Consider the following 26060-nt stretch of genomic DNA (forward strand, 5'->3'; position numbering starts at 1 on the left):
GGCCGGTGCAGCCTCCCGACTAGCCTAAGTGAGAATCCACCCGTGTAAGCTGTATATCCGCGTGTCTACATGTGGAATGCCGACCCACCCATGGCTTTACCGTCTGCAGCAGACAGCGTCATCATGTGTAGCACCCCTTGCTGGGGGTAAAAAGATAGACCTAAAGCAGGCCTACCATCCGCACGTCCCTTACGCACGGCACGCCAACTAGATGAAACAATTCCATGCATCCGCATGGGAGCCGCCCAGTTGCCGCGCATTTCATGGAAGGAGTGGTCTGATCAATCAGTCTGCACTTGCATTGGCCTAAATCTGCGCGGCCGCCAATTTCTACGGCGCATGCGCACTATGCTTGAAGTCTGTCTCAGAATCAGGCCCTATATGTACTGCTCTGTCTTTATATATTCTATGGACTGCTATAGTTTTATATTTATATAGCATATGTACTGCTACATACAAGCATAAAAGCTTTTATCTTACTGTTTTTGCTTTCAATAGCTGTGGTGCAGAAAGCTCGTATCTGGGCTTCCAGCACCACACATGCATGGAGCCGCAGTTCACGGTCAGGAGAGAAGTACCGCGGCCTACGGAGCAATGTGCCGCAGTAATTTTATAGCGGTGACATGGGTGATAATAATTGCCATCTATGCCTTGGAGCAGCAAATACTAATTATAAAAAAAAAAAAAAAAAAGTCTGTCTGTCTGATGTTCTTAGTGACCTTTAAGCTTCGGCCTGATGAACGCACCAATTTGCTTGATGTATCCCTACACAACCTGCGCATTCACGGCTGACAGCGGTACGGGTCATCCGTCTTCATGTAGTGCTTGAAAACGCCGTTGAATGTCAGGTGAAGAGCTTAAATGTTTGCCACAGAGAATTGAATGGTGTAAAACAAGAGGCAGGGGATATTTATGGCATGCCACAAAGTAGGAGATGACACCACTTGCTTTACAAAAGAATCGTCTGTGAAAAGGAATTTAGAAGGGGCACACTCCCTCAGATAACCTTCATGTATTTGTCTGTACAAGCAGCCCTGCGTCTTCATCTAAATATATACAGTATAGTCTATATTCTTTGGTGTCAATGTTAAGGCTGCAATCATTCACCTAGTCTGATTTCACTCACTACTGGTCATCAGAAGTCAAAGAACACAGATGCATCAGCAGTTTTGCTTACTTATTTATTAATGGACCAACCCCCTTACATGCATTATTGTGTAAAGTCACTGCCCATGTCTATGCATCATCGAATTAAAGAGCTTTATTGTAATGTACATGTAAACACCCATTCTGCTGTTTTATGTAACTGTGGGCTCTATTTACTACAATCTGCATTGATAATGCAGATTGTAGTGTGATATTACCGAATTCAGGCAATATCACAGGGATTTACTACAAATCCCTTACAGGGACAGAGCTTGCGATAAAGCTCTGTCCCTGCTAATCCCATTCGGAGCCTTATCACAGTATTTTTGCAAAAAAATACCGTGATTAAGTGCCCGCGCATGCGCCGACCGGTCGCCGCTGCTACCCCCCCCTCCGGCGCTAAGCCCCGACCCCGGCGATCGCGGACCCCCCGCGCCCCCCCCCCCCCCCCGCAACCCCCCTCCCCCCCCCCCGCAACCCCCCTCTCCCTTAATTACACTTACCTGCATGCTCCAGGCCTCCGGTGATGTTCTCCATTCCTCCGGTCAGGTGATCTCCCATACTGCACTGGGGCCCGTTCACCTGATGTCCGGGCAGCAGTGCACTGTGGGAGACCAACTGACCGGAGGGGAGTCATCACCGGAGGCCCGATCACCGGTCCCTGGAGTCAGGTAAGTAATTTCTTTTTTTACTATTTTTTTTTTTCTTTTTTTTACAGTAATCAGCTTGCGTTCTGTTTAGACCACACAGCTGATTACAGGGACCGACTCCCAGCTCTGCTCTCCCCGTTAGAGCAGGGCAGGAGGCCGGTAACCGGGGGAGACCCTGGATAACGCCACCTCCAGGTGGCGTTATTATCACAGGGCTTTCCCCGATATTTTTTTCACATTTATTTTTAGTAACTATGGTCAGATCACATTTCCCATTACAGTTATGGGAAATGCGATCTGCTTTACTAAAAATAAGTGATTCTTAGGGCTTGGAGTAGAATTTTACGAATTCTACTCCAATTGCTCTGTAATAACTATAGGTGATACTAAAATAATGTGAAAATGGTGTGAAAATACCCTTTTTCACATTATTTTAGTAAAAATAATGTTGATAAATAGAGCTGAGTGTATAAAATCCCTTGTTTCCTGGTACAAGGCCAGAATTCCCATTGGTTTCTCATTATGCTATGCTCCGCGAAGCTCTGCGCAGAATAGTGGAGGTATTGCTTAAATAAAACGTATAATGTTCTTTATCACAAACAGACGGTCCAAGAATTTTTATTCAGTAGAAGTTCTGCAGGTGAAGGTCAGCCAAGAACATCATGAATTATGTTTATATTGTGCAACTGATGGAACAACTGGAAACAACCATTAGAAAGAGGACGCTTTAGGTGCCAGGGAAGTGCTGACTTCGTGCAAAGATGTGTAAATAAAAACCAGGGGGGGACAATAAATACTTATCAAACGTTCAATATAACGGTTAGCGTCTGTCCGCACATGCACACCAGAACACGACGTTTGGAAAATGGTCAGCCACAGATAACAGAATGGTGAAACGTTATATACTGCAGGAAACGTGACTGAACAATTACCAGAGCCTTGTGTCTGTGTGTAGAAATCCATGCAGAGAGTACAATGGAAATGTATACGTACACTCATTATGATCCTTTATTTATATGGCGCCACAAGGGTTCTGCAGCACCTTACAACGCCACAAGGGTTCCACAGCGCCTCACAAAGTACATAAACAAATGAGCAAACAAGAAAACAGCGACTTACAGTACAAAACAATGTAGGACAAGGACATAGTTTATATACATTGCTGCAATAGCGATTATAACACTCAAAATAAGCAGCAGGGCGTCAGCAACCAAGTGTTAGGTGCCCTTGTGGGGCGTTTGGAGTAATATGAGTGAGGGAAGGAGAAGCACGTGAGGGAAGAGGGCCCTGCTCGTGAGAGCTCACATTCTAAAGGGGAGGGGCAGACAGTGAGAAAGAACCATGGAGCGGCAGGTTCGGATGACACTCGGACATAATAAACATTCAGGCATTGCGTACTTCCACATCACCACCACAAGTTGTGTAAACAATTAATGTGCAGCGACTCACTTTGCAGCGCCGACTCTCATTGCAGTGTAAACTGATGCCACATTCATCTTTGATCTCTGTGATTTCTGACAAATCTTCATCTTCAAATTCTTCCAGTGTAATATCGTGTGTGAGCCTGGGGGGATAGATCAATACAAGTGATCATGCACATTTTACTGACCTCATTTACAAAGGCCTCATTTCAAAAGGTCTCACCCAACCTAAAACACAAATTGCAAATAAATGATCTATGTAAATGTATCAGCAGCTCTTCCATAAATATGCTGTGGACATTGGGGGAAGATATTTTCCTATACACAGCACACTTCCTGTCTGTCGTTCCATGACAGCCAGGCAGTCAGTTTATTTCACAGAAGAGGCTGATAACAGAGAACAGTAGAGTCCCGAGTTCTATCTAGGTATGGGCCTTCACAACTTACTATTTGTGAAAGTTATTTTATACAGTACACAACCTATATTTTTGGTTAAATGACTGCTTTTATTTTTATTTTTTTCTAGCAACATTCATGTTCCCTACCCTCACACCCTTGCAACACTGAGGGGGCGATTCAATTGTTTTGTGGACAGCCATTATTCATAACGGTCATCGCGCCCTATGAGATTGGGTTTAGCAGTGTACCCATCTAAAGTCCAGGTTAGGGCGCCCAAACTGCTGGGGGTTTATCGCACATTTTTGCTCGCACCCTCCTGAGGATGAGAGCAGAAATGCCGGCGGCTCTCTCGCCCAAACAGAGCAATAATGGAGTTGCCCCGTCGGGCGCACATAACAAGTAGCCGCCCAAAAACAACTGAATTGCCCTAAGAATGTCCATTTTATACATAAAACAACATATAAAGTATAGGAACATATAACACTTAACAAGTGAGTACACCTCACATAAATGTCGCTTTGTCAGCGGTGAACAGAAGTATGAAATTTGTCAAAATTGGTTACATAGAAAACAAGAAATGTTAAAATGACATTTTCCATGGGGGTCATAAACCGGCATTGGTGAAAAAAACAGACATGTACAGTAATACATAACAACCAATCAGGTTTTGTTACAATGTTAGGTTAAGATAAGCTAAATGAAACAACTCATATGTTACAGACAACTGCACATAATTAAAAGTTTACTTGCTGTCATCCTAAAAGTTATCTCCTTGTTTAAATCTCTCACTGAAGGGCAGACAAGTGTGGCCCCCAAACACACACACAGAGGCCCTCATTCAGAGGCGGTCGCAAGAAGCGACCGCTCTCTCTGAATGAGGGCGGCCGCTTCATTTTTGAAGTGCGGACTCTTGGTCGTTAGCTAAGCTGTGGGTTGCCACCACCAATTACCGCAGATAATCGGATAGTGTGAAATAGGCGAAAAGGTTTCACCATCTCAGACCAGGTGAAAAAAAATCCTTATTTTTGCCTAAAATGTGGGGATTTCAGAAGCCTTTGGATACCTCCCCATATGATTAATTACCCCAAAAGTTTGCTGTAATTTGCCTAATTTGAGCAAAAATGTTTTGGGTGAAAAAAAATAAAAAATTGTTGAAAATGGGTTTTACGCATAGAGTCTGGTATTTCGTGGGGTCATGTGGATGAGACAGGGATTTTAAACATTGTACGTGGCTGGGTTTTTTTAACAGTTTTTAAAAGTGCGCTTTTACGAGACCAAAATATACGTGCACCCATTTTTACGTACCCCGAATTTAGGTGCAGCAGTAATTTCCTGGGAAAAAATAGCTTTCTATAAGTTTTCAACATTTTTTCTCCTGGACATTCCAGGACTGTAGCAAGTATGTCTCAGTGCCAATCATATAATCCACAAAGAGATCGCCAGCACCAGCCATAGCGATACCCTCCAGCACTAGCCATGCATTGTGCAGAGAACCCAAGCCATAGATTGCATAGATATACTCTTGTGCTTTCATACATTGCACAGAAGGTACCACCAGTGTCATCCATACACTCTTCTGCTATCATACATTACACAAAAGGTACCACCACTATCATCCATACACTCTTCTGCTATCATACATTACACAAAGGTACCACCAGTGTTATCCATACACTCTTCTGCTATCATACATTACACAAAGGTACCACCAGTGTCATCCATACACTCTTCTGCTATCATACATTGCACAAAGGTACCACCAGTGTCATCCATACTCTCTTCTGCTATCATACATTACACAAAGGTACCACCAGTGTTATCCATACACTCTTCTGCTATCATACATTACACAAAGGTACCACACCAGTGTCATCCATACACTCTTCTGCTATCATACATTACACAAAGGTACCACACCAGTGTCATCCATACACTCTTCTGCTATCATACATTGCACAAAGGTACCACACCAGTGTCATCCATACACTCTTCTGCTATCATACATTACACAAAGGTACCACCAGTGTCATCCATACACTCTTCTGCTATCATACATTACACAAAGGTACCACCAGTGTTATCCATACACTCTTCTGCTATCATAAATTACACAAAGGTACCACCAGTGTCATCCATACACTCTTCTGCTATCATACATTACACAAAGGTACCACCAGTGTTATCCATACACTCTTCTGCTATCATACATTGCACAAAGGTACCACACCAGTGTTATCCATACACTCTTCTGCTATCATACATTACACAAAGGTACCACCAGTGTCATCCATACACTCTTCTGCTATCATACATTGCACAAAGGTACCACCAGTGTCATCCATACACTCTTCTGCTATCATACATTACACAAAGGTACCACCAGTGTCATCCATACACTCTTCTGCTATCATACATTGCACAAAGGTACCACACCAGTGTTATCCATACACTCTTCTGCTATCATACATTACACAAAGGTACCACCAGTGTTATCCATACACTCTTCTGCTATCATACATTGCACAAAGGTACCACCAGTGTTATCCATATACTGATACCAGCCGTAAAGATACCAGCTGTTGCCTGCCATACATGTCAGAGACATGTCACTTCAAACCATCCATATATTGCAATGATAATTCCCAGGGAAAGCCACACATGGCACAGATATGCTCTCAGTGCCAGCCATACATTGCACATAGATACCCTCATTGCCAGCCATATATTACAGATATACCTTCAAGCACCAGTCATAAATGCATTACAGGTATAACCTTCAGCGTGAGACACACTGCAGATACTGTATAACCCTCTGTGACAGCCAAACACTGCAGATATACATGTCAGTGCTGGTTATACACTGCAGATATACCCCTTAGTGCTAGCTGTACACTGCAGATATACCGATTAGTGCTAGTCATATAGTGCAGATATACCGATTAGTGCTAGCCCTACAGTGCAGATATACCCTCCAGTGCCAGCCATATAGTGCAGATATAACCTTCAGTGCCAGCGATACAATACAGATATACTTCCAGTGACAGCCATACACTACAGATCTACCTTTCATTACCAGCCGTACACTGCAGATATGCCCCTCAGTGTCAGCCGTACATGGCAGAAATACTCTTCGCTGACAGCCATACATTGCAGATATATACATGTTAGCCATATATTACAGATATACCCTTCAGTGCCAGCGATACAATACAGATATATCCCCAGTACAAGCCATACATTACACATAGATACTTCCAGTACCAGCCATACACAGCACAGATATACCCCCAGTGCCAGCCATTCATACCCTCCACCACCAGCCATACACTGCAGAGCGATTTTGTCAGCCCCATGCTGTTGCTGCGAGCTCCCCCATGTCACATGCCATCAGGAGCCTCCATGATCAGAGAACTACGCTCGCGCTATGAACACGTTGGGAGAAATTCTAAAGTGACTTCATCATGTCTATTTCTTCTCTCCTTTATCATTAACGTTCATTGATACAAGCTTGTATTGTTATTTACACGGAGCAAACACCCTCCAGCGAATATGGCACGTGACATGGAAACATTAAATGAATGACTTAATAAACAGAGATTTCATTTCTCATTGACCAAGACCTTTGATCTTGTAGTTTCTTTTCCATTTTTAAACAACTCTGGCCAGAAACGCTTCACCCACGGGAAGATTAGGGAACGCCGTTATAAAGTGCAAAATTGGCAGATGATGAGGTTTTGATTATAGAAACCCACCCCTGAGGCTGTTCTACTTAATTATAATAATAGTTATTTATATAACACTTTTCTCCCAATAGGACTCAAAGTACTTTACATTTGCATTTAAAAAAAACACAAGATGATAATTACCCTCCTGAAAGTGTTTTGTGCCAATTTCAACATTGTGCCATGTGTACATTAAACAGATAATATTGTGTTTATGTGTCCTCCGGGAGAAGAGGTTCTGTGTAATAAAAGGGGGTGTGACTTGATGCTCTTCATGTCATCAAGTGGGCGGGGCTATGTGGATGACAACCAGGGGTGTATCTACAGACAGACTGCCCCTGGCAAAGTAAGGGACTGGCGCCCGCCCCATCTCTGTATGGGCAGCGAACGCCCCCTCTCCCTCAACGTCCAGCACTGAGGCTTCTGACTCAGAGATCAGCAGCAGCACAGACAGAACAGCCCATGGGTGGCACCGCCAGGCGGCGTCACGCCCCCCCCCCCTCAGCCCGCACCCCTGGTGAGTGCCATCCTGGCCAATAGAAAGATACGCCGCTGATGACAACACTGCGCCATCACACTCCTGACCACTCGCTGTTCACGGACGTGTGCCTGGCCCGATGGAGCGTCATTATGGCCCACCAGCAGAAGAACTGCCTGCTCTAACACACGGTGTCCCCCTAATTCCTCATCTGCCCCTGTGATGCTGGCCTGGAGCGGTACGTTACCCTACCGGGCCAGTTCCTCCAGATGTATACATGTGTGAGCCGGCTTGTGCATGCTCAGTGGCTCATATTTAGGCTTTTAGGTGTAATAAATTTGATTTCAAAAATTGCTCTTAAAAAATAGACTTCTAAAAAATAAATATTAATTTTATTTAAAAATGTTTTATTTTAGGAATAAAGCATTTTTTTTTATTGTTTTGTTTGTGACATTGCCATAATGAGTTGGGGATGACAGAACAAGTATCGCTAGGTTTGCCTATACGAGGGCGAAAGCAATGTTATCTCCAGCAGTAACATGTTTTTTTGTATTGGGCGAATAGAAAACATCGCTGGTGACAAAGGGTGTTTGGTTCTCATCCATGATTAGAATGTAATGCACTACCCAGGGGGAATAGAACGCAATATCATTTAGCACCGAAAATGAGTGCCTGGAGCTATTACAATTGACCGCATCATAGCCGGCATTTAAATCGGGAGATGCAGTTTACCACAACTAATGCCAAAGGTTTAGTCGCGGTAAACAGCATTTTCCGACTTAAATGCCGGACACGATGCTATTAACGCACGCGATAAGCCCACAGCTAACATCACGCCACTAGTTAAATCTGGTTTGTGCGCGCACCTTCCGGAGGTGTGAGCAGAAATCAGATTTAACTACTAGAAATCCTCTAGTCACTGGGTTACAGAGCGCCCAAATGAATAGCTCTGGGCACTCATTCCTGGAGCTAAACAACAATTGGGTTAGGCTGCCGGAGGGGAGGGTTAGGGTTAGGCACTTGGGGAAGGATTAGGGTTAGGCACCAGGGGGAGGATTAGGGATAGGCACCAGGGGGAGGATTAGGGTTAGGCACCAGGGGGAGGATTAGGGATAGGCATCAGGGGGAGGATTAGGGTTCGGCACTTGGGGGGAAGGATTAGGGTTCGGCACTTGGGGGGAAGGATTAGGGTTCGGCACTTGGGGGGAAGGATTAGGGTTCGGCACTTGGGGGGAAGGATTAGGGTTCGGCACTTGGGGGGGAAGGATTAGGGTTAGGCACTTGGGGGAAGGATTAGGGTTAGGCACTAGGGGGAGGATTAGGGTTAGGCACTAGGGGGAGGATTAGGGTTAGGCACTAGGGGAAGGATTAGGGTTAGGCACTAGGGGGAAGATTAGGGTTAGGCACTAGGGGAAGGATTAGGGTTAGGCACTAGGGGAAGGATTAGGGTTAGGAACTAGGGGAAGGATTAGGGTAAGGAACTAGGGGAAGGATTAGGGTTAGGATGAGGCACTAGGGGGAGGATTAGGTTTAGGATTAAATTTAAAAAAATTGTGTCGACCATTTGAACTGATGCACTGTCGACCTTATGTCAGGTGACCCTTTGCCCATCGACCTATTGCATGTTGCCATCTGGTGTCAACCCATTGACTGTTGACCTTTACAATTGTCGATCTTTTGTAACACAACCTATGCAAGTTTATGCAAAAAAATAAATAAAATCACATTTGCTACATTTATTCACGATTTGATGAAGTGAGGGAATTGAAGGTGGCAAAGATGCAGCAGAGGAAGGGGAGGAGAGGAGTGAATGGAAATAAAACTAAAGTTACCTTATCGTGAGAAGTGTTTAACGCTTATAGTTGTATAATTTGTGGCAAGATCAGGATAAGGGTTATATCTCACGAGGTATATGGTTGCACTTGTCGTGCAGCAGCCAAGTAGTAGTACACCAGTCAGGGCAGTTTCTAGGGTCTGAGGCTCCCAGTGCGAGCAGTCAAAATGCACCCCCCCCCCTTGAAACAGTAACATTGTGGAGTGGGCGTGGTGTCATCGTCAGGGGGTGTGGTATCACAGTAAGGGAGCGTGATCTAGAAAGACCACAGAATGTCAGCCACTGTGACTACTGAGTACAGGGGTGTCTAACCTGTCAGAGGCAAAGCGCTGAAACATATATGTAGCTAAACAAAAGACAGACAGCATGCGCGCGCCTTCGGCGCGCGGTCAAAAATTGGGGTGTGGCCTAGCGGTCACAAGCCCACGCCGCATTGCTGTGTGCATGCCTTTGGTGTGACATTTGCAGAAGTATGACCTTGCATCACACTCGGTTTTAGTTGCGTTGGGAGCGAGCCCAGCACATTGAAGATACAAGCCAGATCCACATAAAATACACTGCAACAAACCACTTCCACATAAAATATATTGGAAAAGCCAGAGGCACATAAACTACGTTTTAAAACCACATCCACCTCAAATACATTATTAAATCCAGAACCACATAAAACACATTGAAAAAACATGATTCACATAATACACACTTCATTCCAGCCCCCTCCCTTGCCATTCCATCCCGACAGGTCTTAGGCTTCCCCCCCACTGGCTCTCAAGCAAAATTGCCCATTATGCAGTGCCCCCTGTAGTTGTCCCCATATGCAGTGTCCCCTGTATTTATGCCCCTTATGCAGTGCCCACAGTGGTAGTGTAACTTATACAGAGCCCCCATTAGTAGTGCCCCCAGTAGTCATGCCCTCATCAGTAATGCCCCCAATAGTAATGGTCCCTGTTGTAGTGCCCCAGTAGTAGTGTCCCCAGTTGTATTGCCCCCAATAGTAATGCCCCCTGTAGTAGTGTCCCCTTTATAAATTCCCCAGTATTAATGCCCCTGTATTAGTGCCCCCAATAGTAATGCTCCCTTTGTAGTAGTGCCCCAAGTAGTAGTGCCCCCAGTAGAAGTGCCCCTGAGTAATGCACCCAGTAGTGGTGCCTCCTAAGCAATGACCCCAGCAGAAGTGCCCCCAGAGTAATGTCCCCAGTAGTAGTGCCCGGGTGCCCCCAGTAGTGGTGTCTCCCCCAGTAGAAGTGCCCCCCTTGTAATGTCCCTAGTTGTGCCCAGGTGCCCCCAGTAGTGGTGTCTCCCCCAGTGCCCCCAGAGTAATGTCACCAGTAGTAGTGCCCGGGTGCCCCCAGTGGTAGTGCCTCCCCCCAAGTATTGTCCAGGCTGCCTGCATACGAAAAAACCCCAGTAATACTTACCTTCAGCCCTGCTCTGGCGTCCGCTCCTCGGCTGCTCCTCTCTCTGCACTATGGGAAAGACGTCATGACGTCCTCCCATAGTGCCGTCTCCATGTCCGTCTCCGGCTGCTCTGCCGGACGCCCGCTGGTAACTGAATCTCAGCGGGCGCCCGGAAGTTAACAGGCTGTTTTTGCAGCAGGGGTAGGAGGCGGCGCGCCCCGTGCGATTGCACGGGTCGCCTGCCCCTAGAAACGGCCCTGACACCAGTCCAGGGCCTTGGTACAAGTATCCACAGCTAGTTTTATTAGCAGCACAAAAATAAAGAAAACATAAAAGTAAATCCTGGCCTGTCCGGCTCTAACTAAACAAAATGATTCCCTCTCTCAGAGTGGAATGACCTAACATCCCCCTTACAAGACAGAAGTCACAGTCTCTCTCAGGTCTCTGGCCTGTTCCCCAGACAGTGAGAGACTGGCTACAGAGACTGACACACCCTTTATCAGCCTCTCACAGGTGGTCTGGCAGTCAAGGCTGCTAACCAGCTTAGCTAAAAACCTGAGGCATATATATGTATCAGATTTCTCCTCAGGCTGTTTTTCTTTTAATCGGGTGGCCCATCAAGCAAGAAATCCCCAGCTGCCCGGAACTTGCCCTCGCCCAGCACCCTCAACAACGGCACTCTCAATAACACGTCTCCTGCCGCCCAGTACTAACACTCACCCGGCGGACCCTCACCAACGCGTCCTTGTTGCCAACGATCAGCTATTGCCGAAACACACTGTATGGACGCCAGATGGAGGGAATGGAATATGCAATGTGACATCAGCGCAGAAGGATTTTCGGCAACGTCACAGTGCAGGGCAGCGCCAGGCTGGAGGGCAGAGAGCAAATAAAAGCAAAGACTCGCTGTCAGGCGGGAACAGTTGCCTGTTCACAATGAAGAGAGTGGTCTTCTTGTGTCCAGTCTCTCTCATCTGTGTAGCCAGCAATTGGGGGACAGTATCTAGGGAGGTATTAAAAAAATATATATTATCATCCACAAAGCAACTGGGCAGTACATGGGCACTTAAACTTATTTGTGTTTGTGAAAAAAACAATTGGGCAGTGTCTGGGCACTTAATAAATGTATTTGTGTCAGTGACAAAGAAATTGTATCTGGGCCCCCACCTGGCTACTTCTTGATGCCACCTGGCTGGAAAAACTTTCTTTGGAGAACACCGTGTATCCCCAGGCACCTTTCCAGTGTTTTTGTCACAATCTCTACAACAACACTTAGTTCTTCATATGTGTGTTTAGGAATTAACTTCAAACCTTAAGTGGCCAGTTGTTCTTCCACTTGTGATATTCATTGTTTCCAATCAATACTGCACAGTTTTAAGTGTTTGCTAAGTTTATTATTACACTTCAATCCTACCATTGATTAGTTATCAGTTTAATTGATAACCTTCCCTTCCCAGTTTATTTATCTCTAGCAATAAAGGCGCAATAAATGTCTGTGTTGAGAATCCTTCCGGATCCACCCTGGGAAGAGGAAACATCACCTATCATTGTTTTGCACCCACATAAGAGAGAGACTCGGGTGATGGTATTTTAACATTACTGGTGAGTGGTGTTTTAATTCATAGACCACGCACACCCCTGCAGTAAGCCTATTATTGGGTTAAAGTGGAGTCACTGCTAAGATGCGACAAGACCACTCGGGATGCTTCAATAACAGCCGTCTTGGGTGATGAAGCCTGAGGCTTTGGCCTTGGGTGAAGATGTGCTGGGCATTACTGACTAGAGCATTATAGTGCTTGGGGTGCCAGATGGTATAGCGGAGGATGAAGTTATCCATGCCAAGGTACACGCCATTTCATGGTCAAAGGAAATGAAAGGGAAACAGTCACAGACTCTGGTAAGGCTCTGGTCTTACATGGAGGTAGAGTAACTACTGTGTCAGGTGCAGGTGACTTACCAAGACCTGGAGGAGAATATGTCCAAGTATATAGATATATAGATAGGATACCTCATGAGCAAGTCGGCTGCAGCCAGGGGAAACAGTTACTAAAATGGACTTTGACTGATAACCCGATTACCAAAAAGTTTTGATGTTGCAGTCCACGAAAGAGTGGGGCAAGGGGAAGCTACTATAGAGGCATGAGAGAAACTACTCCCAAAAAAAGACCACTACTGCTACCCCAGAGGCTGAGCCTTCCAGTGATGTCAGATAATAGAAAGAGCTGGTCAAAAAAAAACACAAAGATAGTTAAAGCTTTAATTACTTCCTCCATATGATAAAATGGGTGTATTTACGTAGAGCCCTAACCTCCTCTCCAGCCTCCCTCCAGGATAAAGAAAGCTGGGGGAAAGTGATGTTTCAACAGAGAGACTGCCCAGTGGAAGACCTTACACAAGGGGTGAGAAGAGACAAAGGTCACTATGTGCGCAGAGAGCGAGGCCACAGAGCCTGGAGTTTTTAATCTGTAGTATTAATGCTCAACTTTATCAGGTCTTTTTCACTGATGGCCGAGAACCAGCTTTTAACTCACGGTATAACTTCAATTAGAGTTGTCAGTGCTTCAGCCACTGCCTGTCTGTGACCATGTAAGCGAGTTTGCTCAGATCTGTCGTGGGATTGGAGGAGAGTGGAAGTACATAGGCCGTGGGATTGGAGGAGGGTGGGGGTATATAGGCCGTGGGATTGGAGGAGAGTGGGGGTATATAGGCCATGGGGAGAGTGGGGGGTATATAGGCTGTGGGATTGGAGGAGAGAGGGGGGTATATAGGCCGTGAGATTGGAGAAGAGTGGGGGTATATAGGCCGTGGGATTGGAGAAGAGTGGAAGTATATAGGCCGTGGGATTGGAGGAGGGTGGGGGTATATAGGCCATGGGATTGGAGGAGAGTGGGGGGTATATAGGCCATGGGATTGGAGGAGAGTGGAGGTATATAGGCCATGGGATTGGAGGAGGGTGGGGGTATATAGGCCGTGGGATTGGAGGAGAGTGGGGGTATATAGGCCATGGGGAGAGTGGGGGGTATATAGGCTGTGGGATTGGAGGAGAGAGGGGGGTATATAGGCCGTGAGATTGGAGAAGAGTGGGGGTATATAGGCCGTGGGATTGGAGAAGAGTGGAAGTATATAGGCCGTGGGATTGGAGGAGGGTGGGGGTATATAGGCCATGGGATTGGAGGAGAGTGGGGGGTATATAGGCCATGGGATTGGAGGAGAGTGGAGGTATATAGGCCATGGGATTGGAGGAGAGTTGGGGTATATAGGCCGTGGGATTGGAGGAGAGTGGGGGTATATAGGCTGTGGGATTGGAGGAGAGAGGGGGGTATATAGGCCGTGGGATTGGAGAAGAGTGGGGGTATATAGGCCGTGGGATTGGAGAAGAGTGGAAGTATATAGGCCGTGGGATTGGAGGAGGGTGGGGGTATATAGGCCATGGGATTGGAGGAGAGTGGGGGGTATATAGGCCATGGGATTGGAGGAGAGTGGAGGTATATAGGCCATGGGATTGGAGGAGAGTTGGGGTATATAGGCCGTGGGATTGAAGGAGAGTGGGGGGTATATAGGCCGTGGGATTGGAGGAGAGTGGGGGTATATAGGCCGTGGGATTGGAGGAGAGTTGGGGTATATAGGCCGTGGGATTGGAGGAGAGTGGGGGGTATATAGGCCATGGGATTGGAGGAGAGTGGGGGGTATATAGGCCGTGGGATTGAAGGAGAGTGGGGGGTATACAGGCCGTGGGATTGGAGGAGAGTGGGGGTATACAGGCCGTGGGATTGGAGGAGAGTGGGGGTATATAGTCATTCTATTTGGCCAAACATGCATCGTCTAGAACAAAGATTGCCAAGCTCATACACTTCAGGGGTCACATGTTGGCTCTCTAACCTATGTAAAGGCGGCTCCATCACCCTTAATCGCAGTAATTACATGAAACAATGCACTTAATAAAATAAAAACCTATCTATCTGTCTGTAATACCATACCTGCAGTCATGTTAATGTAAGATAAACAATTGTTACAAGCTACTCCAACCTCATTTCCCCCACCCCCTGCACCCAAACCAACATGCACACAGCGGCACCTGAATATTCTTGTTCTGATCCAATACAACAGCTCCTTTCCCCTAGGACTGCCCCATGCTCATCAGGCTGTCTCTTTCTAACACAGAGCTCTCCCTCCAGCCCTACACAATGCAGCTCCGGCCACCGCACATGGGGCCTGATACAGAGGTGGCTGCTGATGCGGCTGCAGCTTTGTGCTAATGCCGCAGCCGACGGGACTCGTATAGAGATGCTGACCAGCTGTGGCTCTAACAAGCTGCTTTGCATATAAAGTTGCACATCGGACGCACCATCGAGCATTAGAGCAGCCCTAGCGTTGCTCAGAAGGTGCTTTGGAACATAGCGGTGCCAGGGAAACTGCGAAAAAAATAAGCAGGCGCTGGCTGCAACACACTGGCATCCTGACTAGTCACCCCCATTACCTCCTAGGAATGGCCATCGAAACTGCCTCTGCGACACAGGCGTACCACGGTGGCAACCATCGGGATGCATGCGCAGAACAGAAAATGTTAGACAATTGCGCAAACATGAGCACTGCGTCCACCTTTGAGTCAGGGGTCTATGGGCCTGATTCAGACCCACTCGTTAGGATGCGTTCGCACACAGTCAGCCGGTGTTTGCAATGTGCGCATGCATCGCAGTGCGCGAACCAGTCCATGCGATCACCCCTTAAGCATAGATTGCTCGCTAGACTGAGTGACAGGACAAGCCGTTTGTGGGTGGTAATAGGGGTTGGTCGATGGAAACGGGGGAGTGGTGGTGCGAACTCAGGCGTGTCTGAGTAATTATTATGGAGAATCATAGTACACGTCACTTGGTTGAATTTAACAGTGAAGCGCTCGCAGTGCTTGCGGTAGGGTATGGTCAACCACAAGTGCTGCGTTCGCTTCCGATGGTACGCGATGTTACCGATGGTTGCATACACATCCTGGAGAGGACGTGCATAAGTGGGTGTCTTAAGACAGGCTGGTGGGCGTCTAAATACACACCGCGATCGCATGTCAAGACATAGTGGGCATGCTAATGCCTTGCTGTACGTTTGCGGGATTTGCTGCATGCAAATGCATCTAGCGAGTGGGTCTGAATCGAGCCCTATGTGCTAAGCCTTGTAAAGAGATAAAGTACCAACCAGTCAGCTCCTAACTATCATTTTTCAAATAGAGCGGGATGCATCAAAGCATGTTTTGCGGTCAGACCTCCGAAAATGACGTATTCGAAGGTTTGGCCGCTTACAGCATATGCATCAAGCTCCCAAATGCGACACATTTTGGATGCGGTGAGCACCATACCCAATAGAAACCCATGGGCTCCTTTACACATTCTCTACTGAGAAGGATCCAAATCGTATCTCTCCAAGCACTCCCCACGGCACCTGCGTCACTCGGCGCATGCGCAGGGCGACTCCGGGTCCTAAACCTGAAAATCCTTCTATCGCAAAGGACATCTCTTACCAGGAGAACTGTCTTTTGTGACTTTCTTGAAGCATAGAGCGTTTAGTTATGCATCCCGCCTATTGTCTGTAAAGTGACCGTTAGGAGCTGATTGGTTGGTACTTTATCTCCATCCACTTTATCTCTCATAGACCCCAGTATCTCCGATGATCCAAGCCTCAACCATGGCACACCGAAAAAGGCTCCCACACTGCTGAACACCACCAGGGGAGATCTCACCCAAAGGCGAAATCTCTGCACTCATCTTACCCTACAACCTGCCCTCCCATTCCTATTCTGTCCCATCTTCTCTGCTACCTCTCCCTCACAGCATGCCCACCACCAACTCACCTTTACAACCCGTCTCTGTCCTCTGCCACTTATCTATCCTCCTTTCATCATGTCATCAATTCTAAGGAAACCATCTCTTGCCCCAGCCTCTTTCCCCGGCCATCTCCCCATTTCTCTGCTCCCCTTTGAGTCCAAACTACTTGAGTGACCTGTGCGACTGTCCCTCCTCTCGCTTCATTCTCTAACCTCTGTGATCAGACTTCTACCCCCCAGCATCCCGCCGAGACTGCACTCACAAAAGTGGATCAGTGATCTACTTACAGCAGAAGTCGAATGGTCATTCCTCTATATGCTGGACAGCTCTGCTGGCTGCTCTCCAAACTGATGGCCACCCTCTCCTGAACACTTTTCACTCCATTGGCCTTTGTGACACGGCCCTCTCCTGGTTTACTCCCTTCCTATTTCCTATGTCAGGGCACAGTTCTTCGTCACAGTCATAGCCCCAATAGATATTATATTATGCCTAGGCCCACAGTCCTCTTTGGTCCATTGACCCTGACCTATGATTTGTGTGCAGGAAACCACTTAAGGCCCCCATACACGGTGCGATATGCACCTTGCGATGCGACGGCCGACATATCAGGCGGTCCCCACACGCGGAGCGATCCGCTGCCTGACCGCCCGATATGCCGGCACCCCATCCCCCACAAATCGCTGCATGGGATCGTACATCGCATCTCCAGATCCAACAGAAGAGCGCACTGGCTGATATCATAGCCACACAAGGAACAATATAGCAGCAATACCGCTCCAATACATCGGATCGCTTGCTATATCGCACCGTGTATGGGGGCTGTCGAAGCCGGATGATTGGCTGAGACCAAATCTTAAATTAATATCTGGCGACGCCATTTTGTGTCGCCTCTGACGACGCCATCTTGCGTCGTCAGCACAAAACCATTGTGTACGATGCTATATTTGATTATTAGCGTTGTGCGTCTGCTTTGCTACCGCATATTGTTGAAAGTCCTATCAAAACCTATACGCACATTAAATACATAGAAAATATACAAAACGCACAGTTGCGCTGTTTATCAAAGCACAAAACACAGACGCACCACGCATACTAGCATCTTTACACAATATTTTCACTCCCACATGCAATCACTTATAAAAAGGTTCCCAAGCATTAAGCTTAATATTAGAGGTTTTTATTAGCGAATACTTAAGTTGTGAAATGTAATGTATACGATATTTAAGGTGCATAAGCTAGTGGACATATCATGTTTGGCACCATTCTAAATCACTGTTTATTTGCAGATCTCCGGTTCTATTGACAAGGAGATCGCATCATACGTCTGCAAGTTATGAACTATAGGAAATTAGTGGTTAGAATGTAAAGCTGTATGAAGTGTCTTTTGACTAGTTTAAACCAGTTCTTCGGCGGGAAAACCACACAAAGCAACATCTGAGGAACTGGGACATACCCCCAGTGATGCTGTATGAACTGTCCAATGACCCGCATCGTACCAGAATGTCCAGGAGCAAGACCCAATTAGCGTTCCCACTAGGCTGTTTTAGCGGGGCGCGGCGCCCTGCCCTCCTTCTGGAGGGCAAGAAGCACCCTGCCCTCCAGACGGAGGGCAAAAGCGCCCTGCCCTCACAGCCTGCGGGTGCAGTGTCCCGTGGGTGGAGAAATGTGCGGTGACCCGGTCACCGCCGGAGAATAGACGCCGGGCGCATGCGCCCGGCATGTATTCTCCCTGTCTGCAGTGCTTGGGGGCTGCCCGGTGTGTCCGTAAGTGCCGGGCACGCCCCCAAGAGTGAGCGAAAAGGGGACGCGTCTTAGACACGCCCCCTTTCAATGACCACGCCCCTTTTCCGGGGGCGCGCGCGCCCGTGCCCTCTCTGGCTCCGGCGCCCTGCCTGCCGCCGGAGCTAGAGTGAACACTACCCAATGGAAACCTGTTAACTAGTTTCTTTGTTCTGTAAGATATATAGCTGGCATACTGGTTATAGTATACAGCCATTCTTCTTGGATGACCACAGGCTTCTGGAGTGACGACTGTTTACTGGGACCAGTGCGCACGCGTATGTATCGGCTTGTACCTTTTGTATTTAATTGTCTTTTGTGCTAATTGTGTTAGATCAAAGCGTGCAACTTTCTTTTTTATTGCAATAAGAACTTTTGTACTTTGGCACCACAATATAAGTCTGGAAAGCAATTATTTCTTATGCGACTTGTAGCGCTAAACAGCGACATTTTGGGTATATAGATTTAGGGGTATCAATAGGACCTTTAGTCTAAGAGGAGGACACTGCTTGAACATAGTAATAGCTTTGTTTCCGTTGTTCTGCTGTTATTACACCCACACCCCATGAGGGCACAAGTTGTAGTTTGAGGCATCTTTCAAATAACGAGGACTGCAGAATTTTACCATAGGGGTTTAACTTATTAGTTATTTATTGCTATGTTAGAGTATTGGATATGTATTGCATCCGCTGTGCTGACCTTGGGCTGCTCTTTTGTTGTCCCCATCCCTTATTTCACACCCCTTCTGAGTGTATTAGGAAATAATTGAGAATATAGCTGTAATGTAATCTATGTACTATTTAAGCACTGAAAAGCATATTCTTTTGATATTCCAATATCTCTGGGCCTGATTCAGAGCCGGACGCTCTGACAAGAGCGCTCGCTCTGAATTAGGGCCGTCCTAGCTGAAATTGGAGCGGCCTCCTGGCCGCTCGCATAGCTGTGGGTGATCACTTACAGCTTATGCGAGCGTCCATGATCAAGACCAATCGCGACCATCGGGCTTGCGACGAGACCCTTGCGGTAGGGTCTCGTTGACCGCAAGCCCTGGAGTGATTTTGGCTCTATCAGAGCCAAAATCACTCCCACTGACATGTGATGTCAGTGGGGCCGGACCCAGACGGTAGGCGTTCCCATGGAAACGCCTCCGTCTGGGCAGCCACACCCCCAGCACGCCCACCAAAAGGGGTGTGTTGTCACTCACTATCGACAGCACACCCCCTTTGGTGCGAGACCCATAACGACGGCTACCCCGTCGTTATTCGGGTCTCGCGCATGCGCACGACGGAGGTGCCTCCATCGTGCGCATTTGGGCAACATCGACCCGCTTGCCCTCTGTTCTCACAAGCCATCCTGTTATTAAAAGAAACCCATGTATATGCTAGTAAGATGGAAACAATTGGGTAAGTGAAAGACAACTAGAATATCAAACAGCAAAGACTTCCGTGCCCCAATTAAGCAATTAGAATCACCATGACAGCCCTGGTTGTGTCTAGAATGGCTGCTAGAGGCGACCTCGGTGAATTTGGAAGAGGGGCGATTGTTGGGGCCATGTTTGGCAGGAATGACCAAGTCAGATCAAGTGGTTAATGATGCTTTATGAGCAACTGTGACTTAGTTGATATCAGTATGGAACTCCTTGAAAATACAGTAGCAGCAATGGGTGACTGTAGGTAAAAGCACAAACTCCACGCTGGCATCTGGCAGTGATGTCTGAGACAGAGATGGCCATTGGAAGGTTCACCATGGATGGTCTCCATCGATGGTGCCATTGTTGCTTAACATGGATGGAGAAACTATAGATGGTTTCAAACATCGATGGACATCCTTGCTAGTCCTACAGAGCGGGTAGCAAGCCAACCAAGCAATGGCGGCGGGGATTGGCAGCATGTTGTGGGGGCAGGGCTAAGCTCCATTCGCCCTGTGCTATCTAAAAAAAAACAAAAGAAAAAAAAAAACATTGCTTAGTCTCTGCCAATGATGTTGAAGAACCATCGGATCTTCACCATTGGTGGCAGAACTTTCGACCATTGCTGGCAAACTATTGATGGTTGTAAACCACCAGTGTTTTCCACCAAAACAAACTAGGGGAGTATATTTACTAAAGGTCGATTTTTGTGTTTAAGGGTCTAAATCATACATTTACTAACATGAGTTTTGACATCATTTTCTTAGTAAATGTGTGATTTAGGGGTATATTTACTGAAAGTCAATTTGGGTTGATTTTTGGTCGATGTTTAAGTAGATGTGTGATTTAGACCCTGAAACGCAAAATCGATCAGAGATTTTTTTTTTTTCGTATTTTTTTTTTTTAAAACGATGTCAAAAAATTAAGATGTCAAAAATCATCTGTTGGTAAATGTGTATTCTATCCATAATGGAAAAGATCAATATGCCAGCACTGAAATATTGAATCATATTTGTAAATATATAACTGTGTTTTTTATAGCATGGCTTAATTCTAACTTAGAAACTCTACTATTATCCATTACAGCTAGCAGGTGTCTGGTGAAGGCTCTCCCCCCAGGAACAGGATAACCATGTTGCTATGGCTGAAGCTGCCATTTTTTAGGTCTTTTCCGTCACTTATGGGCTGATACTGACACAACGATTTATATATGTTAATAGGAGCTTTCAATTGCTGCTGTTTGTGGCAATCCACTACTTCCACTACAATCTACTTGTAAAATACTGAAACAGGAGTATGCTCAACAGAACGCTGGTCCGGTATATCCGTGCGTTGCGGAGCTGGTCATGGACTGAGGTAGGGTTTCTCCAAACTCAGAAGCAGAAGCCCAGGTCCTCTGATGACAGCTCCACCTCAGGAGAACATACAACAGAGCAATGGAGAAATTAATCTATAGGAAAAGTACCATACCATTATATTACAGTACAAGCATTATATATATTTTTTCATGCAGGTAAAATGTTTTTTTTTCACGTGGCAAAAACATCCTGCACAGCTTTATTTGTACACTTCTACCCTCATACGCTGCGCTTCCAGAGCCTTCCACTTCAGTCACTGATACCTCTGCCTAGTTGGTGTTGAACAAAATTCCCTTCCATCCCTCCTAACTTCGCAAATACTTTAATAAGAGCATAGTGTAGGTTATGTTTTAGGCTTATCCACTTTAGCAAAAGTAATTATTTCCAGCTCCTGTTGAGCTCCAGATCCCCCCAATATACACAATTAGAGGGCGCTTGTTAAGGACACCATTGACCATGAACGGTATGTTTGTACTAGTCGTAAAGCCCTTTCTAAATTTCACAAGTTATGGGATAGATGGGCTCTCTTTCTTTCCTGGGTCTTCGTAGACCTGTTGGAGATCCTTTTGTGTAATCTATCCTCTTCTTTCCTCTTTAGTTTTCCCCCCTTTTGCTTTCTTTTTGTTTGGTTGTTTTCTTTTACCTCCATGTTCGAGCTGGTTAGCTGTTTATATGCTAGATTTGTGATTTCGGGTTCGGCTTACTGCTGATACTTCTCCGACTGTATATTTTGGTATTTAATTATACCACTTTTTTTATTTTATTTTTCCCTTTTTTTTACTGGCAATACTTATATGTTTTTGTTTACTTGCTTTTGTTTTGTTTATAATATGTAGAACATTTTCCAATAAAAATTTAAAGGATTAAAAAAAAAAAAAGTATCACGTGGGCGCAGCTGCAAAGAGTCGGCCTGCGCTGCCACACCCCCTAGGGACATGCCTACTGCTCCTGAGCACTAAACTGCCCCCCCCCTCCTCTAAAATATCACACGTGTTACTGAGCGCATCAGTGGCGAGGGTGCACAGCACCTGTCCACCACTACTCTGCTGATCTGAGCAGCTGGAACAGGCCACAGATCCCAACATCACCATCATACCTCCTACACCCTTATTTATTTAATCCAGCGCAGGTAACTGTAATAGTAAATTAATTGTAAAGTGCCACGGAATATTCGGGTGCTATATAAGTAAATGTTAATAAACTGGGAGGCTCAGGTACGGAGAACAATGTACCAGGTGGAAGGGATCCTCTTGGAGGGGCTGGGGTGACCTGCATCCGTACTTCCCTTATAATGAGGGCCTGTGACGTAGCACGTTTTGAATGACAGAGCAATAATCTGGACAATAGTATCCTTATCCCAAATCACATCCACGCGTACAAATCGGCTGACGCGCTTGTCTAATTTCCCTGTAATACACAGAGCTCATGTGCATTCATGCATTTCTTTAAATCCCTGGCAGCCACTCAGGAAACAGACAGACAGTAAATCCCTGCAGCCAACTCACAGTTGCTGAAAATACTGCACAGACACGAAACCCCGCGTTATCTCGCAGCACCAGGGCCTGCCGATGCAAATGAGCCCACTGCCTTTAATGCAAATCACCAGGCACGAATACAGGCTTTCCTGCATCCAATCTAATTAACGACATTGAGAGGTCAGGCAAGGTCACTCGGAACAACACTGGTTATTACACTGCCGGAATAAAAAAGACATTTGTAATATTTCAAGTACCCAGTTGTCATTAACGCCTTCTGAACAGCAAGGAATCTAAATCTGCGCTGCTGCCGAGTCGTATTAGGCTCTTTATTTATCCCCTAGAATACACTAGGGAATTACCTTGTCTAAGGGGGGAGAGATATTAATAACTCCAATTTAGCATGTCATAGTGCAGCAAAGAACAGCTCACTTCCTGTCACTAGCTAGCCCCTTCCTCCGCCAGGCAGTCTTTCAGTGCGTGGTGGTGTAACCCCATGGGTGCCTCAGATTCAAAAAGATACTTCAGTCTGCTACAATGAACTAGCAAAGAAAAAAAAAAAAGATGTATTGTATTGCGAAGCAGTAAAGCATTTGTACAGAAATAAGCTTGCATTGGTAAGCTTTGCAAAAGTGGGTAATAAGAATGTAAAGGAATAAAGGGGGGAATTCGGTGGCTATGCACAGACAAAGGGGGGGAATTCGGTGGCTATGCACAGACATAAAGGGGAGAATTCGGTGGCTATGCACAGACATAAAGGGGAGAATTCGGTGGCTATGCACAGACATAAAGGGGGGAATTCGGTGGCTATGCACAGGCATAAAGGGGGGAATTCGGTGGCTATGCACAGGCATAAAGGGGGGAATTCGGTGGCTATGCACAGGCATAAAGGGGGGAATTCGGTGGCTATGCACAGGCATAAAGGGGGAATTCGGTGGCTATGCACAGGCATAAAGGGGGGAATTCGGTGGCTATGCACAGACATAAAGGGGGAATTCGGTGGCTATGCACAGGCATAAAGGGGGGAATTCGGTGGCTATGCACAGACATAAAGGGGGAATTCGGTGGCTATGCACAGACATATATATATAAATTAAAGACCAAACACTCTTCCATAAAGGGTCTCATCCTTTGCATCACAGTATCATTATCAGCGAGCCAGCAGGCAGTGTGGACCCTCCACCTACCCAGCCCTGGACCTACCATTTCTCCCACTGGTTCTCCAGCCAGCTTCCCTCATCCTCGCTGGAATCCATCTGCTATGACCAGAGGCCTCCGACTTACCTCACTGCCTCCCTCATAAAAAAAAAAAAAGAAGAAGCTCTCTTCCTCTCAGCAGCGCATCTATGCTCATTAAAAATACATAGAAGCAAGTGTCTGACAGCAGCACAATCTGGCTGGCGTTGGGTTTCAGAGAGCGGCCAAACTCTGGCTGTCTGGGGGTCGATATCCAGCTAGCTGAATGCTTACCTCTCGCTCCTCCAGGCTCGGGAACAGTTAATAACAGCGATGAAGCACCAAAGGGAAACAACGATGAGTACGAGAAGCTAAAGGCGTCTTTAATCTTCTAGATCACAGTTTTGTCACGATCTCAATGTGGATGGGAATTAATCTAAATAGCTCAGGTCCTGCTTCAGAGGTGTAAGCAGCATCGATGTTTGCACAATTGAGCGATTTGTTACTGCGCATACGCGTACATTCCCGAATGCCCCTACGGAGCAGGCGTTCCCGTGAGCGTACGCAGAGGCCGCTGTTTGCGTTTGGGATCGCTCTCATTTCAGCTGGCAGCAGAAAGCCATGGGCGTTCCTGGGCGGTGGCTGGGAGGTGGCCTGAAGCGGTCGCAAAAAAATAGGCTGTCTCACGGGCGTGTTTTGGGAGTGGCACGGGCAAGTCAATGGCTGCAATCTGAAATGCAGAGCCGCAGAGGCCATGTTTTTTGAGAATTTTCAGAAGGAGACACTGCGTCACAAGTGCCGATGGAGCGCCGATGGTGGAGGGTTTACCAGCGCCGGCGGAGTTGCACTGATCACGGGCATTGAAAGTCCATCGTACAGTAGTAAACAAAAGGGAGGCGGAAACTAGCATTTGCATATTACCGCAGCAGACATTCCGCAAAAATTCGCAGCCGCGCATGCTTTAGCGTCATACTTGCCTACACTCCCGGAAGGCTCCCGATTTTTCTGGTAGCCCCCATCACCCCCGGAAGTGTAAGCAGATCTCCAGCATCCTGCCACACTTCCTAGCGAAGCGGGCAGGATAGGGAGATTTCATGGGGAATTTGCGGGTCTGCAAGGAGGGGGCGAGACTAAATGGCGCAATTTGCAACAATTAGCTCCACCTCAAAGTATTTCCCATGAAAGGGGCGTGGCCCAATTACAGCAACAGTCTGGCTCCACCCCCCAAACCAGCCTGCTGCTCCCGGAAAGCACTTCTACAAAGTCGGTAAGTATGATTAGCGATGACATCTGAATCAGGCCCTCAATTACTTATGAGTCTACCTTAGGATTAGCTCTCCAACTGTTGCGGAACTACACGTCCCAGCAGGGCCGTAATGAGGGGTGTGCTACCTGTGCCGCCGCCTAGTGCGTAAAGCTGAGTGGGTGGCAGTGTCAATACACCAAAGGTAGCCTTCTCCAGTATGCGGTGTGCCTGAAGAGGCGATCCACTAATCCTCACAAATGTCACATGTGCCAAAGGGGGGCGGGGCTGCTGCCCAGGGTGCTTCCTGCTTTGCCACATCCTTTATAATATTTCTATAAGCAAACAAAAGCTCTTGAGCAGCACTAGAACTACAAGTCCCAGCACGCTTTGTCTGCTAGGGTTTCCAAGTGTGGCCCTCCAGCTTAAGTTGACATGTGACAACCCTGATGTGGTTGGGGTATGGTATAATCATCTCTGGTGACGAGAACCTGCGGGCTTCAGTGCTGTGACACTGACCATTTATAATGGCCTGGAACCAATGGCAAGAGGCAAGGGTCCCCCAAATTACAAATAGCAAAAATGCTGAGCGGAGGGTTATACCAAATAATAAATCAGTCCATTGGCAACTAATAATATTCCCTTAATAACAATACAGAATGTTTACATTCCTAAGATACCTTACATCTTCGCTTTAATCAACGAATTACAAAGATTTAGAGAATTATGATAATTTATTTAACCCCTATTGCTCTGTATAAAG

General features: G+C 46.7%; 1 protein-coding gene across 4 annotated transcripts in view; it reads right to left on the minus strand.

The window, feature by feature from the left end:
- MAPK8IP1 (mitogen-activated protein kinase 8 interacting protein 1) overlaps positions 1–26060 on the minus strand; it is a 116875-nt gene that overhangs the window by 49130 nt on the left and 41685 nt on the right. For all 4 annotated transcript variants that reach the window (XM_088461479.1, XM_088461478.1, XM_088461480.1 and 1 more), the window contains exon 2: positions 3246–3360. In XM_088461479.1, the coding sequence (XP_088317605.1) occupies positions 3246–3360 (115 nt within the window). The remainder of the gene's footprint in view (positions 1–3245; positions 3361–26060) is intronic.

This window comes from Taudactylus pleione, unplaced genomic scaffold (genome assembly GCF_031769625.1).
Source record: "Taudactylus pleione unplaced genomic scaffold, aTauple2 ptg001060l, whole genome shotgun sequence".
In the NCBI taxonomy this organism is placed as follows: Eukaryota; Metazoa; Chordata; class Amphibia; order Anura; family Myobatrachidae; genus Taudactylus; species Taudactylus pleione.